We start from the raw sequence: 20,254 nt of genomic DNA on the forward strand, positions 1-20,254 counted from the left end.
TACTGGCAAGTTATTACCACTTCTTAATATATTTGAGATTTCTTTTAAACTAAGATCTCAGACATGAATTTAGGATTCAGATCATTATTCTACAGCTAGCGACTTTTGGTTTCTATGGCGGTTGACGTATGACGACTGAGTCTGCCTTTGACAACAATTTACTTGCTCTACAAAACAAGCTTCAGCAATCTCTCCAACTTTTGACATACCTCCAACTTCCAACATCTCTGCAGGTTGTAGAGGCGTTGACATAGCAAGGACAGATGTCTCCTCGTGTTTCCTATTCCGGTTTCGGTTCTCGCTCTCACTTTTTCTCCTATTTGTCGAGTTAGCTACAATAGCTCGTTTCACTATATTTTACTGTATTTTTTTAATCCTCATATTCCCTACTCCGGTTTCAGTGCTCACATTTCGCATGTTTCCTATTCGCCTTCTCTTTGCTCAGCTCGTTTCTTTTCGAGCCACTTGATAACGATTACATGCTCAAAACGCCTCTACAATCATAGCTTGATTTATTTCTTTTTGGTACTGCTTTCTTCGCTTATTATATTATTGCAATGAATGTTGATTTCCTTGAGTGATTACAACAGGCTAGCTAACACAGTTTCTTGCATATTGTTGAAAACAAATTAAATTTAGAAGGTTTCACTTTTTAAGGATTAAATGGTGTAGTTTTGGGTATTCATTTTCTTCCCTTCAGTCAAAATGTCAAAAATAGGCTGGCCCAAAAATCAATAACAACCACATTTGTATTTTGCATATTATGCAAACAAACTGATAGCTTTGCTACTTGAAAGTGAATTTCTAATGCAGGTTCAAATATTGCTAAATTACACAATTGGCTAATATCGCAGCTATGAAAAGTTAATATGCATCAGTATGATATGATTAATTCAATTTGTCTACACCGAAATGAATATGGAAAATAAGCCATTATGAGCTGGCATTTACTAATTTAGCTTAGAAAAGCTGCGGTCATTTGTTTTTCATTCAGGTTTACAGCACACCCTTGTTACATTCTTCGAATCTTCTTCTTTTTCATAAGTTAAATTTTGCAGATTAACTTCAGTTTTTACACAAGGCATTTGTTGCGATGTAAAGCTATTAAATAAATTTCAGCCTAGAGACCAAATTAACCATCATTTTGAGTGTCATTGCTAAGCCAAAATGAAAATCTAGGTTAGCCGTTATGAGTTATAAGACAGTTAGGAGATATTCAAAAAGTAAAGAAAATACCTGTGTAGCAGCAAACTCCGTGACAGCATTGTGAAATAGAATTTCCAATATATGTAAACATGTTATGAAATCACAAAAAGATATTCAACTGTCATTCCAATTTAGAGGAATTAGACCAAAAAAGAAATTCTTCAACAATTTTCTAAAAAGGACACTTAAATGAGTCTCTATGTGCATTCTTGCTTCCCAATTTGCTGTTTGCAATTGGTATCTTAGGGTCTCTTTAATGTCGAGAAGAAGGCACTTCAAGCCAAACGTCAGATATTCCTTTTAATTTGTAAAAGAAGTCTTTTTTAAGCCAAATGATCTATGTTAGTGTATTTGAGTAAAACATGCTATGTTTGCCATAATGTTAGCTAAGGATAGTTACATCTTATAATTATTGTAGTTTCAAGGACAAACGGAGAAGATTATTGTATTTTCTTCAATGTATTGCTTTAAAGTAGGCTTTAACATAGCTAAAAACTAACCAAGTCCAGCTTTCATCAATAGCATAGAATTTGATACCTTATTAAAATGCATTTTTTTACTGTACTTTCAAATACATTAGCTTGAAAGAGCGAGTGCCATAACGGAACAAGTTCAATTTCTGCACATATTCTACATTCTCTATATAAGAATTGCATTGTCTGCATGGTCTGTTTTAGGACGATGTTAATTGGTATTCACCAACATAAGAATCAGTCTGGTGCATTTATTCCAATTTAATGTGCATGCATGATTGTAAAGATATGAAACAAGTTTGCATTGCATGTGGTATTCATTAAAAGTATCATTTTGGTTATTCAAGGGTCATTTTAAATGAAATATTTATTAAGGATTGACTGCTTATGAGACTTTCAACTTAGAGCGATTGCACAAACTATTTCAAGACAGTTGCCACTGGTATGTATTGAATTTTGTGGCGTGTGTCTCCTTTCTTTGTATATCCTAATGAATCAATCTCGCTTTGCTAATGAATAAATCAGTTGTGGTAAAAACTAGATATCAGATTAGCAACAAAACATTGTTACTTCTCACTTGAAATGTGCTCAAGGAAAGCTATTAAATTTCTAAACTTCGTGTTATTCGAAGCAATCTTTTAAAAATATTTTCAAAAACCTTTGCCAAGGAAAGTTTAGTTCTCCAGATTAGCTTAGATTCCCGTTTTCAAGTTTATAGTGTGGAAATTGGAACTTTTGAATTATGTGGCATTTGGAAATCTTAGCCTTAAATGGTGCATTCGATTGTAAAGATATTTGTAGCTGACAGTTCTTGCCTGCTGTCATAAGTCTTATAGCTGTTCCTTTATTGATCGAGGATTAATCAAAATTTTTGACTGAATTGTCAAATAACCAATAGCTACAGGCATACCAGTAGCAAAATTAACATTCATGGTTATTAACAAATTTTATTTTGTACCAACTGTAAACCGTTTACAAAAAAAGACGGTCAATTTTTTCATTTATTATTTATATGTACTAACTAGGTGGAGCTATTGAGCCAATAGAACTCATTCCTCGATCATTTTATATTTAAAAATCACATGAAGCTTTTGAGGTATTCCTCGGCAAGCAGACCAAAGATAAGAAGCCAACAGCTGCCCACGACTCAAAGGTGAGAATGTAATTTAAACTGGTTAGAGTTTGTAGCTGTTAGCAAACATTTTTGGCTAGATATTTCAGTCAGTGGTATCGGCAGGGTTTAACGTTGTTTAATCGTTTAATTCAACTCACTATAGTTTCCTGTATCCTCAATTATATCACGCCTCGTAGGTTTTGCGTTTACAAGACGTTTTTCGGTTAATGCCTTATTTCCTCATTCTAGTCGTCAACAAGAACATGGGTTTTGACAAAAAGACACAACTGGCAAGGTACTGGTATTTTCAATTTAAATTTTGACTTGTTAAAGTAAAGCACAGTTATGAAAATAGCTTGCAGCTCTCTTAGCTTTAAAAGAAAAGTAAAGATTTCAATCTATTAAAGGGGATAGTTGAATATTTTTGCATTCTGTTAGTCACGTACACATTCAACTGTACCTATTATCATTAAGAAGAATCAAACGAAATTTTTCAATTCATTTTCAAAGACTGCTTTTGGTCTGCTTAATGGCTATCAAGAGATGCAATGGACTAATTCTTCGCCTCCCTTGCCTGGTGCATGCAGATTTCACGATATTTGAAGTTGATTGGTCTCTACAAGGAAGCCTGTTGGCAACAATACAAGGTATCCATGATGCAGACTGCACTTTGGAATGTGTAAAGCATCCGAAATGCAAATCATACAATATACAGAATGTCACTGCCATTTGTGAACTGAACAGTAAGATTGCTGGTGAAAATGGAAGTAGTCTTGTTCAAAGACCTGGCTGGGTTTACAAGTCAACAGATTACAACCAGACAGAGGTGAGTTAGATGTTTAATCCATGCAATTTTGCCGATAGGAACTTAATCATATGGAAAATAGATATTGAAGAAAGTATGTAAAACTAAGTGGAATTCTCACAAATGTTGAATGTTCATAGAAGAAAAAGGAATCGTTGACATTTGCATACTGATAAATCTAATCTTTTGCCAGGTTGGAGAATCATGCCAGAGGCTTCATCCGTGTGCAAGAAACGTCCTCTGCAGGGAAACGTGTCACCATCCCTACTACGAATGCATCCATTGCGATAGTCTACATAGTGGGTTACATTGCGACAAACAGAAAGGTTTGTTGATCCTCCTTTCATGTTGGAAATGTAAATTTGTGAATGTTCCTCGTTCCATCTGTATAATTTCTATCATCTTGAAAAGAGTTTTTTTTCAAAATTATTCAAATCCATAGCCAGTACCTATCGTTTGGCTGTCTGCGTCTGACAACTAGCGTCATCACACAAAGATGATTTAAACAATCGTTGTTCCAATTTTTAAAAATGGCTTAGAAAAAGGCAATGATTTTAGAACATACTAAAGCTTTTTGTACGTTACTCTTCAGAGTATAAAACGTCTGAACAAAGATCAAAACACTACGCTAGGAAAAATATATACCCTGTAGTGGATTGAAATAGGCCAATCAGAAACGCGAGCACGTGAGTGTTGAGGTTGCCCAATCAGTGCCGCTTGCCTACTAAAATGTTACAAAAGGGGTCCTAAGGTTCTGTCTACTGAATAGCGATTTTTCTGTGCTTTTGTAGATAGATTCTAAAGGTGCTAGATGGAACGACGATAGGGCTTTCCAAATTACCCGAAACGTGCCGCCAAAGATGAATTAAGAGAACACACTCGTAGAGACTGAATTTAGGTGTCAAAACATTCCTGTACTTTATATCATCATTTTCAAAAAATTCTTTGATTTGTAAAAATTGGAGTAGAGATAAATTCAACCAAATAGATCAGAAGGCACTTGAATTGTACTAACCAAGCGTGAAAATTATGTGTAAATTAAACATTCCAAAACATTTTATCAAAATCATTTTGCCCTGTTATAAATCGATAAACCAAACTGTAGCTTGACCCTTCGTTTTGTTCATTTCGATATTAAAATTAGGGTCTCCCTAGAAAAGTATAACACATGTTTTTGCCTCCATATTGGCATATTTATCAAATCAGAAGTCTAGTTTGCCTCTTCAGAGGTACAGGTAACCAATAGGAATCCAAGTTGACTTATGCTATTTTTTACAACAGACCTATGCAGTTGCTTGTTGTGACCAATAATGTGGAAGTTTACAACTACTTCAACCCTGTCTAAGAACTGCTAGCTAAGAAAGTCGACGTTAAAGAGTCAACCAAGTAGAGTTGTGCTATTTTAACTGTACTGGGGAGGTGGATGGCCCTTGTTTGGATCCTACCGCGTTTAGGCAGCAGTTTGTGTTTTTTCTTCGCGCGCACTGCAGGTGAATTCAGGCTTCAAGCCCTCTGTTAGTCAGTTTGCCCTATTTCATTTAAGGAAACCCCTTTTCAACATCGGTGATGCTGATTTTATTCAACAAAACCTGGGCGTTTTCCACAAAAAGAGCTTGGTTTTCCTTCTGAAGGCTTTGCAAGGTCTGGCTTCTGGCTGGATCCGCGCCTCTACGTATTTAATCTTAGTTTGTTGCTTTAAAGATTGTGCAATAAAAAGCTTCGCTGCATTGATTAATTTCCTTGAATGTATCATGAGAGGACACTATTTTTCTGTTCAATGTTTAATCTGTAGCATAATGACCCGCCTCATCTTTAGCCTAATCTTCGGGCCACCCTCTATCTCGATTTTGGTATGCTCAACTCTCTTTCACTGAACATTAACTTTTGACATGTTTTTCCTGAAATTCAACAGAGCACAATCAATGTCTGACTAACCCGTGCAAAAATCAAGGGAGTTGTATCAGTGAAGAGTATGATTATAGATGCATTTGCCAACCTGGTTTTACAGGGAAAAATTGTGAACAAGGTATCATTCGTTGAAAGCAATTTCAATGTGTTATTATATTTTTATTGATAACTCAAAGATAATTTTGCAAATCACGTTGCTTTGCTCAAAAATAGTAGCTGACAGTCATTTACAAAGTATATCGATGGAAATTAGAATATTGAAAATTTATGATTGACTTTTTTTCACATGTTCATGGATTGGGTAATTGAAGTCCAAAAAAAATTGGTCGGATAAATGAATAAGTACTGTGCTGTCTTTCATACTGATAATCATATTGTTTAATAATTTTATTTATCTTCGGTCTCTGGCCACAAATAACAGAGTCAAGTCAAGAAGGATATAGAAAATACAGAAATTTAACAATTTTTACGTTTTTTTATATCGGCATCTTATTTTTTTGTAGAATTTTGTTTACTCCACGGCAACTTTATACTATCAAAGAACAAAAATACATTATTTTTTTATCATTTTGTTAGACTTTAAACAACGAAAAATACCCCTGGATTTTAAATCACATCTAAATATCATTCGGTGTTTTTGTTTCTTTAAATGCAAAGACAAGCATTCGGTAATTTTTTTTGCAAACTGCTTGCAGATAAAAAGCTTGTTTACTCTTTAATGGTACACATTTAAAGATAAAAACAAGATATTGAAGCTAAAAGTTACCTAAAGGAAGTCTTAGAGATTGACCTGAGGCATCTAGGCAAAGAGCAGGGCAATTTTTAACATATAAAGTAGTGGGGAAATTCCCCACTAGCCCCTTTCATTGCCCTACCAGTGGAATATGTTTGCCCCACCACTTAAGTGCCCTTATGCTTGGGTGACTTTTTTACTTTTTACTTTATTTGAGATATTTGTGGATGAAATCTTCATTGAAATCTCAATTCATTTTTCCTTTTCCTATGTGATTTCTTTTCTAATTCACAAAGCCTGTTTATCTGTAAATTCTTCCTTTATCTATATGCCCTTTTCTCAATGCCCCACCAGTGGAAAATTCTTAAAAAAATTCCCTGGCAAAGAGTATTTTCAAATACGAGAATTTTAATTTGTAGAGATTGATGAATGTACAAGTCTTCCATGCTTCAATGGCGGAGCATGTTTTGATAGACTGAATGGTTTTCAGTGCGTTTGTATACCAGGCTACATTGGCCAGCATTGTGAGACAGGTTGGTTGTTTGTTAGGTCTTTGCAGTTGCTTTTAGGTTTTAATTTCTATGACACACAGTGTTTGCATTTTACAATTTTGTAACACTTAAATCTCTCAGCATTTGAAAATTCTTTTTTAACGATTCTTGAATCTTGATATGACTGCTGCTTGTGAAAATTTCCTTTTGTTTGTTGATTCCCAGACCCTACGGACTTCTTGGCAATTAATATCTTTTCACTTGTATGCAGATTGCGATAGGTGTTTCTGTAGCCCGTTTAGGTATGGACGTGTACTTACTGTCAAGCTACAGCTGCTCGTGCAAAGTAGGCCTGAATGGGTTCACATTATCATGCAAAAATATTTAGATTACGACTGACGTTGACTGATTCCTGTGTCTTTCGATCACTCTGTAGTGTTGGGCAGTAACATGAATTGTAATGATTTTCTGAAACGTAATGGAATTTGATTCACATGGTTTGGTTGATGTGACTTGATGACTTTTTATCTATTCGATGATTATCAGATTACAATGAATGCAGCAGCAATCCATGTCCAAATGGAATATGCAGAGACCTTCTGAATAGCTTTAGCTGCACATGTAACGCTGGTTGGGTAGGGATAACATGCAACCAAGGTAAGTTATGGATGCAGCAAGTACTGTTTTTGTCTATGAAAGGAAAAATATTTTAAAAATGGCTTTGAATAACTCAAACATTTCTAAACATGTTACTAAAGCTATTTACTGTAACATGTTAGAGAACATAAATCGAGAACAGGTTTCAAAATGTTGGCTTTTTTCAAAGCGATTTTGCGTTTTATACCACCAAATGATTGTTTGGGAATTATTTTGCGTTCCATATTTATCTAAAGCTAAATAGAGGATTTCTCTTGTCTTTTATATCCTAAGTTATTATCTTTCTCGTTAACTCTAAATTGCCTGTCCGTCGACTAGTTTGACTTGCCCACATTACCTTGCTCAACATTCTGTCGCTCAACAGGCCTGAGCGAACTGCTTAAATATGATTTGAAATATTTAATTTTTCAAAGCATTTCTAAATTTTCCGAAGCCCGATTTTATTATTGAGAAGATTGGTTGGAAAAACTTGATATTGACCATTTCTCAAATCTTTAGATATCAACGAATGTGCAAGTAACCCATGTGGTTACGGAATCTGCAACAATCTCGAAAACCACTTTAGCTGTACTTGCAATCCTGGATGGGCTGGTAAAAGATGTTTTTCGGGTAAGCAATAACGTATTTTCAAATCAATAAATTCCGATTGAATAAACCTTAAAAAATCTTTGCTTTATCTTTTGTAACAGAAATATTTTGTGTAAATAGACATCAATGAATGCAGTAGTAACCCGTGCATCTATGGAATTTGCAATAACCTTCAAAACAGATTTAGCTGTACGTGCAGTGCTGGCTGGATTGGGTCTTTGTGTAATCATGGTAAGTTCGAAATTTGTCTCTTATATGGCCTGGCAAAGTAGTTCAAGTTGAAATAACATAATTGAGATTTCTTTAAATTTATACAAAATATCAACTTACAAGCCTATGGGAAGCAGAAGAAATGTTATAAAAGTTGATTTAATGCGCCAGTTTTCTAAAATCCTACGTAAAATATCGATGAAAAAGCTATTGAAAGCAAAAAAAGCGTTTTGAACGTCACATGAAATTTGTATTATGCGAAAAGGACTTGCTATCTCATTGATTATTAAATCTAACATTAAAAACTATTGAATCATAAAATATCATATCATTCTCAAAATATTGTGTCTCGTTTTTTACATTTCAGAAAAAAATGTTAAATATAGCTAGCAATGGCTTGGAATGTATTTCCTTTGATAGATTATGATAAATGCAGTAGACGCCCATGCACCAAATGAGTTTGAAATAACTGTTTACTCTAGTTTTGTCGTGCGTACTATTCAATCTTTGTTAACAACATTTTCTTCTGTCAATAGACTATAATGAATGCAGTAGTAATCCATGCGTCAATGGAATTTGCAATAACCTTCAAAACAGATTTAGCTGTACATGCAATGCTGGCTGGACGGGGACTTTGTGCAACAAGGGTAAGTGCAAAAATTTGTCTTCTAGCTCAGCTTGGCTTTAGAAGTATTGTTCAAATTCAAGCTTTCAGCATAAATATACATGTTCTATTTTCGATGCCCGAAGTCGAAGAATTCATTTTCAGATTGCACTTTTAGAACATTCCCTATTTGGTGGGAAAAAATAATCACTAATTTCTGCAAATGGAGATTACCAGGAGCCTCTTAGTTCAATTCTTCTTCTATCTCAAATGTTGCTATCTAAACACCTATTTAAAACTTTTGAGATCCTACAAATTTAGAAATTGACAAAATCCTTTGAATTGGACAGTTTTAACTCTTTTTATTCTTTATATCCTTTAACTTTAATCGCAAAAAGATTTAACTTGAGGTGATTGTTTTCGTATTAGCTACTTTTGTCACTCTTTTAAATCTACTGGAGTGAACAAGGGCACATTTTGTAGTGTAGAGGAGGGAATAGGCAATTATAAAGCCTAGTTTTTTTAAGAAAATACATTATTCCCAGGTGATAGCTGGGTGATTTGTTTGCGCAAACTATCAGGAAACTAAAATCTTAAAATGTTTCCTTGTTTGATTAACAAAAGCTTCATATAGAGTAAATTAGGGGCCAGGCATTTTTGGGGGTAGGGCCAAGGTGGAAAATAGGTAATGTTTCACTGCAGACATTTTACCAACCGTTTGTGTTCCTGCTTAGGGCTCATAGATTCGTACCAAAAAATTACTCTAGAATGTAAGTTTAAAAAATCTTCTTCGTAGAAAAACGTAAATTTTTTTCCCGAGCAAAAGTATGAGGGTAGGTTTTGCTCCACAGCAACTGTGTTTTGATTTGAAATATTGAAAAATCAAGCTCGAAATGGAAGCCGCTGATTGGCTAATGACATTTTGTAAACAAACCCGCTGATTGGTCTAGAACAAAATGTGCTCTTGTTACTGGAGTGGGAAGCTTGGGAAGAAAGTTTTCATGATAACCAAGCCATTGCAAAGTTTTTTCCAAGACCATTTCGTTTTATATTCTATGTTGTCTATAAGTGGTCTAATAGTCGCATTAAGAGTGAATCTCTGGGTTGAACTGCCCTTTTCTACTCACCGAAGCGTTTTTCAACTCTACCTGTATAGCATTGAGCTCTTCATGATAGACCTTTAAAGCAGAAGTTTTAATTTTTATATTGTCTAGATATAAATGAATGCTTGAACAGTCCCTGTCAAAATGGAGGCATCTGTCATAATACAAATGGTGGATATAGCTGTTACTGTATATTTCCATTCTATGGATATCATTGCGAGAAAGTCATGGGTCAGTGCAATTTATTTTTCCGCAGTCAGAGAGGAAGCGGTACTAAAACGAATAGCAAATTGTTTGTCACTTGTTTATTTTGCTCTTAAAGCCTGAAATACGCGATCAGTTTTTATCAGTTTTTAACTAACAGTTTTCAGTTTTCAGTCGAAAACTGATCGTGTATTTAGCAAAAACAGATAAAAAATGATGTATTAGTGATCTTCAGCTTTTGACAGCAAAAGTTGAACACGTCCAACTTCGTCAGTTTTTAACTGTTAGGATTTCTATTCATTGATGTAGACTCCATGCGCAAGGTGCCAATTTTTTTAGAGCAGCGTGAATAAGTGCAATTTAAAGATGGCGAAGAAAGTTGTTAATACAGATAAATTCATAAAAGCGTGGAAGGAAGCTCCAACAACTCGTCAAAATTTTCAGGCGTCATTCTCAAAAATTTTCTATATTCTGCTTCATCCTCCGATCTTAATTCTTGTAGAAGAGTGTCGTAAACACCGAGGTTAGTCCTCCTACTCAACCATGGCTTCACCCAAACTGATCTTGTTTTCTTTTTTTGATATTTTCGCCCTTTTTGACGACCAGAGCCGCAGCCAGAAGAAATGCAGTTGTTTCTTGATCAAGCTCCATTGTAAGAAGGAGCCGATCTAATCAAAACGTGAACTCATTCAAAAACTGAGGAAAACTGATCGTGTATGGAGGACATCGATTTTGTGCAACTGAAAACTATCAGTCAAAGAAGTGATCAAGATTGATCGTGTATTTCAGGCTTAAGAGATTTAACATTAAAAAAAGTCAAATGAAGATTAAAATCTAGATTAAGGCTTGGTTGAAAATGTTAAAACATGGATGACATATGTCAAAAACATATATCAAAAAAAGATTTTGTTGAAAACCTAATGTCAGCCCTGCAATTCTGATCAATATTACGATCTAGTGCAAGGTTGATCCATGCATAGCTCATTCATTAAATACTGTCTTTGGAGTCATTTTTTAATATGACTACTGTCAACTCCATATTAACCTGAAAATACCTTTTTTAAGTTTTACGTTTTAAGTTTTAAGTTTTAAGTTTTAAGTTTTAAGTTTTAAGTTTTAAGTTTTAAGTTTTAAGTTTTAAGTTTTAAGTTTTAAGTTTTAAGTTTTAAGTTTTAAGTTTTAAGTTTTAAGTTTTAAGTTTTAAGTTTTAAGTTTTAAGTTTTAAGTTTTAAGTTTTAAGTTTTAAGTTTTAAGTTTTAAGTTTTAAGTTTTAAGTTGTAAAGTTTTACTTCTGAAGCCCATTTTCAGTCAATTTTTAATCAATTTTTAGGCTTGGGACGAAGGAAGTAAACAAGAAAGTAACAAGTTTTTCGACAGCAGTCTTTTTCAATTCCATCAACAACAACGTTTTACTACGAAGGAAGTTCAGAAGATTTTATGGCAAGTATCGATTAACATTTTGAAGCTTAGAAAACAAGCATTAAAAGCATCTGTCGAAGATTACTATTAAAATCTTTTGTTAATTAGCTTTTTTCAAGTAAGGTGGAAATGTTTAATAGTTCGATTCATTTCTGTATAGCTCGAACAATTTCTAAGACATTTTACAGCTTATATGTAATATTCAATCTACAATCGAATTTCCAATGCTTACTTTGGATTTTCACTTTGTTTGCTTTGACTTTAATCGTTCGAAAATGAATTGTAATGTAAATACAACGGTATCTTATATTCATGGCAGAACTGAAAAATTCTATGTAAAATAAGCTCAATCATTCCAATCAGGGCAAAAAACCAATAGAGCTTTGTCCTTGAAGATCATATACTTAAACAATTTCAACATCTCCTTTTCTAGCACGATGAAATTGTTCTTCATGAGTCTTCTACAGATAGTTATGTGTATTTAGCACTAATCTCCCCAAAAGCATTTTTTTTGCCTTTTTCCTGATTTTTTCCTGATTGTTGATAATATGAAAACCCACACCAGTACATTGAAAAAGTCGATTGAATTTTTTGCTGGCCTCGTGACATAATTTCAGAGGTAAAGTTAGGTAGTTGACCAAATTATCAATGCTGCAAAAAGCAATAACAGAAATAAAGAATACGAAAAATGTACCATTTCCAAAGAATAACAGCGTTCTTAGCTATTAAAAGCACTTGTAGTTAGTGACTAACAAGAGTTAAATGTTTAGTTTACAGTATGTTTTCAGTTTTTCAAAGATCACTTTTGATGTAACTTTCTTCGCAAGATTACAATTAAAATTAAAACTACAAATAGATTGCCATAAAGTAAAATTAATAGAATATAATTGCTCAAAATTTATTTAGGTTACTAGGGATATTTGAAGTTTACCTAACTCTGTAAACCAGAAGGTATTGATAAATATTGATGCTACTGTTGTGGCTTTTGCACGGTTGGTAAAGAGTATGTGTTTTTAAAGCCTTGATAATTTAATCACAAATCTATTGTTGTTATTTGACTGTACTACCTAGTACGGAGGGTTGAAGGTTTCAATCATATGATTCCCAGAAAGGCTAAAGTGTTGTAAATATATGTCACTGTCAAAACACAATGGAGCTTTTGGGTGCAAACGATCCATGTAGTCAATTGTTCCGTAGTTGTAAGTTAAACTTTTCTACAAACTGTGAATATTTTTGTTACTGTGAACACAGAATCTTCTAAATAAGAGAATAAATTTTATTAGACACATGTTTTGAAAAACTTTTCAATTCTGCGCCACTGACCTCTGAAAGGGCTTCACAATTTAGATCAATTTCCAGATGTTTTTTAACCCAACTCTGCACCTTCTTCCTAAAATCTTAAAAAGTTACAGTCGATCAGAATTTCTTATCAAAAATTTTGCGATTGGTGATAGAAAATATTTTAAATTGTAAAAAATTTCAATTAATTTTCCTCTACGAGTTATAAAGAATGAAATAAAGAAGACCTCCTCTAAATAAAGTTTTCTTAAATTTTTTGCCTTCTTTTCAGCTAAAAATTATTTGACGGTACAAAAAATAAAAATGGCTTTGAAAAAAATCAAGCATTTCACAACATAGTACTTCTTATATATTAAAACAAGTTATTAAAGATGTACTTCTTGTATATTTCACAACATACTAACAGAAAAGCAGTACACAAAAGAATTTATTTTATAGCCAATATTTTAAATGCTTTAGCTTAAAAACTTCTTTTTATCTTGTTCAGGAAAAGTGACATAATAACGACTCCGAGAATTGCAGACGTAATCCTATTGGTTCATTAATTGTACTCGCACATTAGCATTTGGTTGTTAGAATAAAAGTAGACTGCCAATTAGAAGGAAAGCACGATTGCTGAAATAGGTTTTTCATATTTGTTGTTGCAAACATTGTGGTATTGCCAATTGGATTCAATTTGTCAAGATGATCACGGATAATTTGACTTTGCTACCTTCAGTCAGTTCTCAGATGCTATATACGCTAAAATGTAATGCAGTGTAAATTTTGCATTCAATGGTCGCTAGGAATTGTTTTGTCATCGACAACGTCTGTGTAGTTCATAAGCACTAAAAATTTGAAATTTTTTGGAAAAATATCTGAAAAATTATTTCTTGCCTTTTTCTTGTGTCAAACACTAAAATAAAAATTTTCACAATGTCTTTATGAAGTTGTAATAGTATAAGTCATCACTACAAGGATAAAACATAAAATTTGATCTATAATCTGTATCACAAACTGTATCTGTTCACTTCTGGTACATAGCATTTCTTGGACTCCATTTTCGTGTCATATTTTTCGGTCTTCAAAATTAGGTCAAGATTTCCCTATATGTTTTTGTATCTTTGCAAGAATAACAAGTGCGTCAAACTACTGGATTCTAGCAAAAAACTTAAAATAACTAGAATTTTGCTCAGATAACGAGATTTTATTTAATATCTTGAACATAAATTAATTATGTAGAAATTAATTTCTTACTTTGCGAGAAAGCAAGAGAAATGCTGCGTAGCTTGGAACTGACTGAAAGAAGGAATAAAACCTTTTAATAAGAGGACAATTCCAATCAGCAAGAGAATTCACATGCAGCGTCGACAAACGCTTCAAAAGTTAATTTGCGTGATACTTGAATGGAAACGAAAGCAATTTACTGATCTAGAAAAATAAAATACTTTCTGGAGATACTTTTTTTCTTACAATAACATGCACTTGCAGAGGAACTTCTCCTTTACTGATGCTAAGTTTAAACCAATGTAGACAATAGCAAAACTTAATGAGATTAAAAAATTTCTTAATTTGATTTCATCATTTGAAACTACTAGACTCACTTTGAGAGTTTTTGTCGGACAATTGAAAAACTGAGGAACAAACTAGTTTTCAGTTTATTGAAAGTAAAACATTACTTTGAAAAGGCTTTTTTTCTACTAAAGCGTAAAATTGTCATTTCTTATTAGGATGGTCTTTCTATTTTTTTCATCTTATAAAACAAATATTCACAAGAATCTAGTCTAGAAAAATTAGTTTCTTATTTGGATTATTGTGTTTTATGTGTACTGCCTGCTGCTGAAGATGAATGGCTCTTTTCATTCGACCAAATCATATGTTTAGCCGCGTTTTTCGGTTTTGTATAGATGTTTTCTACCTAACAATACTTTATAATTCTCGTGGAGAGACAAAAATTTACATGTGATACTGTAGATGATGGAATGTTGTGAGTTTAGGCCATTTAAGATAAATTTATAATCTAAAGCGGTAACATATTAACTGCAGAATGTATATTCCTATAGTTGATATGTAACGGTGTGCAGAGTTCAAATTGATCACTATCATATAATCATAATTGATCATGCGATGAATCGAATTGAATCGTAATAATGTCTACAGAGTTGCTTTTAAGCTTCTATTACTGAATGGAGGTAGATTAAAACCCAACTTATGATACTACAGACAGGAGACAAGGAAGCCAAATATACTTTCATAATGCTCGTTCTCCATTGAGGCGATGAAACAAAGGCTCTTTGACTAGCTCTCTAAGTGATTCCTGATCGAGATGTAAATTCGAAGTTAAACCATTACCAATCAAATAATACTCTCGCGGAGATTTCCTCCATTCAAAAAAATGTCAAGTTTTACAGACTCAACTTAGACTGTGAACTTAAATAAAAAAGCCTAGCACCTTAATATATTTGTTTATTTTCTATTTCACTGGGCGTCTTATAGACGAAAATAAACCTGATTAATTTCCATCAAAATACTTGGCAGGAAAAAGTTTAGAAAAGGTAACCCTCTCTTCCATTTGTTGCTTCTTATCGTTTTATTTTGTTTATCGTACAAGTCTCGGGTATGTATCGTTACTAGACGCAAACTTTAAATAAATGTGTTTAATCTTGAAGTAAAATTTCATCTTTACCTTGATATTTGGGCGATTGCTACAGTATGAATATATTTTTAAATATCTATCTCGTGGGCAACTGATGCTTTTTGAGTCGTTTTTTTCAGAAAGACCTTAAATGGGGATTTTTATATATAAGGGTAAATCACAAATTGAAACATCAACGTCGTCTTTGTGAAAGTTGACATAAAAGAATTCAACTGAGGTAAAAGACCGATTTTTAGTAGGTATAAAAAATAGGAATGCTACAATTGACTCTTTATTTAAATTTTTTTCTACTGACATCTACAAATAATCCGAAGGAATCAAAGTCATATGACCAAGGAGATAGTGCAAGATTGATAGTAGAATAAATTTTAAGCATCAGAATAGAAAAAATAACGTAGAAAAAGCGAATACGTGTACTAAAAAGCAGCTTTAATCAAAAGCTTTTTTATCAAGATCACCTTGCCTTTGTATGAGCAAGGTACAAATATCAAATAAAACATTAAACTTAATAGTACAGGTTACAATTAAAAAAGTAGAATAATCTACGACAGCAATGACAGCGAAAAATTGTTTGACATATCTTAAAATATCATTGTTAGCTTCATGGCAAATCAGCAACGAAAATAAATGCTACATAAAATGAAAGCAGTTTCTTTAGTTAAATAGAATAATATACGTGACAATTCAGCTAGATCCACCATTTCTATTTCCTCGATCAAGTTTCATTAGAATCTCGAAGCAATTGTCCAGTCTTTCATTGAACTCGATCATATCATTTGCGAGCTGGTCAGATCTAAAAAGTTAAAAATTTCCAATGGTAAAAGAAGAAACAGCTAAAAGAAATTAGAACACCATTAAGAGAAGCCTGGTTATGTTATGTAGTTCGTTGAATGGTTATTGAGAAGATAATGTTATCAATAATGTCAAAAATGATTCACATAATAAAGCCCATTCACTGTTTAGAAAGGAATTTAGTTGCATCAATTTATTATTGTCACTTTCTTTCCGCTAACAGAAAAAGTTTACGATTTCTGATACAAAAACCCAACTATCGAAAACCTATTTAATGTTGTTCAGCAGAAGATATGAATTTAACTTCTCGTTATAGGAAATGGGACATTATACCATATATTTGTTGAACTATTTATGCAAAGCTGTGATGAGCATTCTAAATAAGGAGCTTGCAAGCATTATATGTTTTGCTGAGAGATATCGTTATGTTTTATTAGCTGCAAAGAGGGCCTTAATCACATTATATTGTTTGTTTACTTAGCTGGGTAGATTATATTTTGATTGTTATCCTGCACTCCTATTGAATGATAGGGATAATCTATGTTTGAAGTGTTGGTTTGTTGCAAAAGCGCACCTTTATTCTTGCACTATTTACACCTTAGACATCTATGTCCCACCAGATATCCCGGAAAGCACTATCTGCCGTCAGTCAACCGTTCTGAGTTAACAGTGGACTTTGCAGCCCGATCAAGCCCTAGTCAAATGATCAAACATTTCACGGAACATTTCGCCTAGCATTTTCTTGTCGAATAAAAAAAAGCCATGGAAAAAGGTCAAGCCAAAGACTGTACAGAAAAATATGTTAAATTCCGATCCGAAAAAGCGATGATTGAATTTGACGCTTGCTATGAAAAATCTTTAACCAACTGGTGCGTACAGCCGTCAATGTTGGTTGAGGTGGTCAAACGGTCCAAAATTTCAACAAACATTGCAAAACAATAGAATATTTGCATGTCGACAGCCAACATTTTTCACTGCAATAAAATTTCATCCAACATCGAAAATAACGATGTTGGATGAACCAACATACCATGTCAAACTATCCAACATTTCACCCAACATGGTATTGGGCGAATTGTTGGGTGAAATGATGGATCGTTTGATCGGGGCTTTATGATCGAGAAGAAATTCTGAACTAGGCCTGCATTGCTGTGGATAAGTAACAAAAGGGCTACTGTGTAGTTCAACAGAAAATTTAAATAGCCAGCGAGATGCGTCTTAATAATTGCAATATAGGCCGAAAGAATTAACGCTAAAGTTGAAAAGCTTGAGTATTTTCGAAAAAATTAGCATTACAATTGTTGAAGTTACAGTGTAAACATTTTACGGAAAATACAAATAATGCAATGAGATGAAAAGGCCGTTTTTAATATATTTTGATATTTTCTTTGCTTCTTTCTCATTAGTCTCCGTACTTTGCTATACAAACTCAGAATCAATTTGTTGGAGTCGTTTTTTAACCCATTCTTAATCTCAGTGTTGCTTTTGAAATTTGGCTTACCTTTTGACAATTGAAGAAACATCTTCACTAAGCGATGCTTTTTGACTACTTTCTCTGAGGTAATCCCACATGCATTTTGATTGAAAGTCTTGCAAATCTTCACTATTGTCTGTAAACAAATATGATTTCGAATTATCGACAATTTTAAAGATTTTACACACTTACAATAAAATTGTTAGATGACGACTAAATGTAAGCAGACATTTGATATCCAGATGAAGATTATAAGTACACGAGAAAACGAATAAATGAAAAATCAAATTTTTGCCAGTGACAAATTTCATCCGTGTATAGCTTAAGGATTATGGATTGTCGGCAAAAAATTCCCATCAACAACAAAAGTTCAACAGGTCAAGTTAATTTAAAAAAGCTAGAAAAATTAGTCAATGCACGAAAAATATTCAAGTAACTTACTGAAAGGTTCCTCTAAATTTATTTGATCAGGAATCAAAGTAATGCCTAGAGAATACATTAGAATTTTGTTAGGAAGATTAACAAATAAAAAACACCTGATTAATGAGCCAGTGGCTTATTCATTCAGAAATAATCCAATGCAAATATCATGTGACCACAATGACAGGACTAACTCATTTAACGAAAGATTATTTATCTTGCACATCTTAGCTTTCTCTGTAACATAAAGTTATTGACTTCCGCTACAATTTCAAACCACTGATCAAGGCAAAAAACATAATAACATCAAAAAAATACATAACATAATAACATAATTAATGAATAAAAATATGTCGAGATAAATAACCCGTAATAAGTAAATATTGCAACCTAGCTTACATTTTTCGCTACAACAAGTGCAAACGCGCAATTGGCCTGAATATCTAGGTGCATCACGTGCTGCACCTAAAAAAAAGAAATCGTGTTCATAAGCTGTTGCTTTGATCCCATGTGAAAGCGAAACAAACCACCATTGTTGGTGATATGATCGCTATGCCTTGTTTTTCACATGCTTGCTAAACATTGGCACTCAGTAGACTACTCCATAACCAAATCACAATTCAATGTTCAATCTCATCATTTCTTTATCTGCCATATTTCAATTAACTCTTAATATCAAATACGAGGTAAAATTTGCTGTATGACATTTTGTCAAAAATCTTGGGATATAATTATCACATCATGCTAAATGTATTAAGATATGATAATAACATATTGCTAAAAGTATTGGGATAAAATTATTACCACTTGTCAAAAATATTGGGGTATATTTGCTACTGTACCTTCTACAGTGTCTGACTTTTTTCCGAATAATGCCCAAACAATCCGGATGATGTTTGGAATTATCGAGAAAGGAATTGGTGCCGTTGGTTTCCTCTCGAACTCCATAATCAAGTCGTATTTATCGAATCGCCATATTTTGTCTGAATTTTCTTTGATATCTTCATATATATTGCTAGCAGAAATGTAAATATTCATGTATATTGTGAACAAAATTAAATAAAACAAATGCAAAGAAAACCAATAAAAATTTTGTAACTAAAACTACCATGTCAAATCGCCAACATAATCAATATTTTAGTAGAAAGCAAATGAGACAGTCGATTTTAGCATCTAAGAAATATAATTAAAAATTGTTACTATAAAATTATAACAGTAATATATTCAATAGTATTTGATATTGATTATAAGATAATTATAATAGTATGTACATTTTAACCTAGGCAGCCTGTGTTTTACCATATGTTTTTGCCATTATGTAACGCATCGATAGTCTGCAATTTATGAAATGTGATTACTTACTTAAAGACTGCGATTAGCATGTTTATCAAGAGAACATTCGCCAACAAAAGATAAAGGCACATTCCAATGACAACAATTAACTCCGTGGATTCGCTAACTTTTGGTGTCCCATAAATTGTTTCTCCCTTGGTGACTGAAAATCAATTTGAACGATAAATTAAACAGGCAACTTAGTACATAAATCACAAAAACTTCGTACAGCATAATTTGCTAAGTTTAATTCTCGGATAGAATATTTTGGGCAAAAAGATTTTGAATTTGGAAAATCTTAGAAAATAATTTAGGACTAAATTTAAAAGATGACAAGATGACATGAAAATTGAGAATAATCAATCTTATACCTTGGTTCTTAACTATCAACATTATTTGGAGGATAATTCATCAAGTAATCTTAGGCAAACATACTTCTTTCTTGAAAATTTTGCGAACTGTGCATTTTTCCAAATGTTCAATGTCCGAAATTTTACAGTGATGTATCTTTGATTATTTTCACTTTGATATCTTTGGTTAACAAACCGTGAGTTAGAACTTGCATATAAATTTTTCAAAAAAGACTTTTTCATAAAAATCCTTGTTTAAACACTTAAGATGTATGCATAGAAGAGTTTAAAATAGCCTATTTCAAAGTAGCATGAGCCACAGGAAATAATGAAGACATAGGCAATTATCACTGGGACAGAAAAATTTGCATCACTGTTTCGATATGGCTATTTATAAAGATATTAAAATAAAGAAATATTAAACATACGATCGTGTT

The 20,254-nt window shown here is 33.0% G+C and overlaps 1 protein-coding gene across 2 annotated transcripts; it reads left to right on the forward strand.

Annotated features, from left to right (window-relative positions):
- Nucleotides 1–1,684: 1,684 nt before the first annotated feature.
- Nucleotides 1,685–13,528, forward strand: LOC135682172 (uncharacterized). 2 transcript variants are annotated; one of them, XM_065196936.2, is made up of 12 exons: nt 1,685–2,832; nt 3,043–3,088; nt 3,304–3,619; nt 3,792–3,924; nt 5,511–5,624; nt 6,659–6,772; nt 7,277–7,387; nt 7,886–7,996; nt 8,096–8,206; nt 8,722–8,832; nt 10,004–10,123; nt 11,427–13,528. In XM_065196936.2, exons 2-12 carry the CDS (start codon nt 3,057–3,059, stop codon nt 11,444–11,446), a joined length of 1,293 nt encoding a protein of 430 aa, XP_065053008.2. In that variant the 5' UTR covers nt 1,685–2,832; nt 3,043–3,056; the 3' UTR covers nt 11,447–13,528. The 2 variants fall into 2 exon arrangements, with proteins under 2 accessions (XP_065053008.2, XP_088969224.1); XM_089113098.1 differs by lacking the exon at nt 1,685–2,832 and having other exon boundaries at nt 2,854–3,088.
- Nucleotides 13,529–20,254: the final 6,726 nt, after the last annotated feature.

The sequence above is a fragment of the Rhopilema esculentum genome, chromosome 16 (assembly GCF_057945365.1).
Source record: "Rhopilema esculentum isolate cy_ngs chromosome 16, ASM5794536v1, whole genome shotgun sequence".
NCBI classification, from domain to species: Eukaryota; Metazoa; Cnidaria; class Scyphozoa; order Rhizostomeae; family Rhizostomatidae; genus Rhopilema; species Rhopilema esculentum.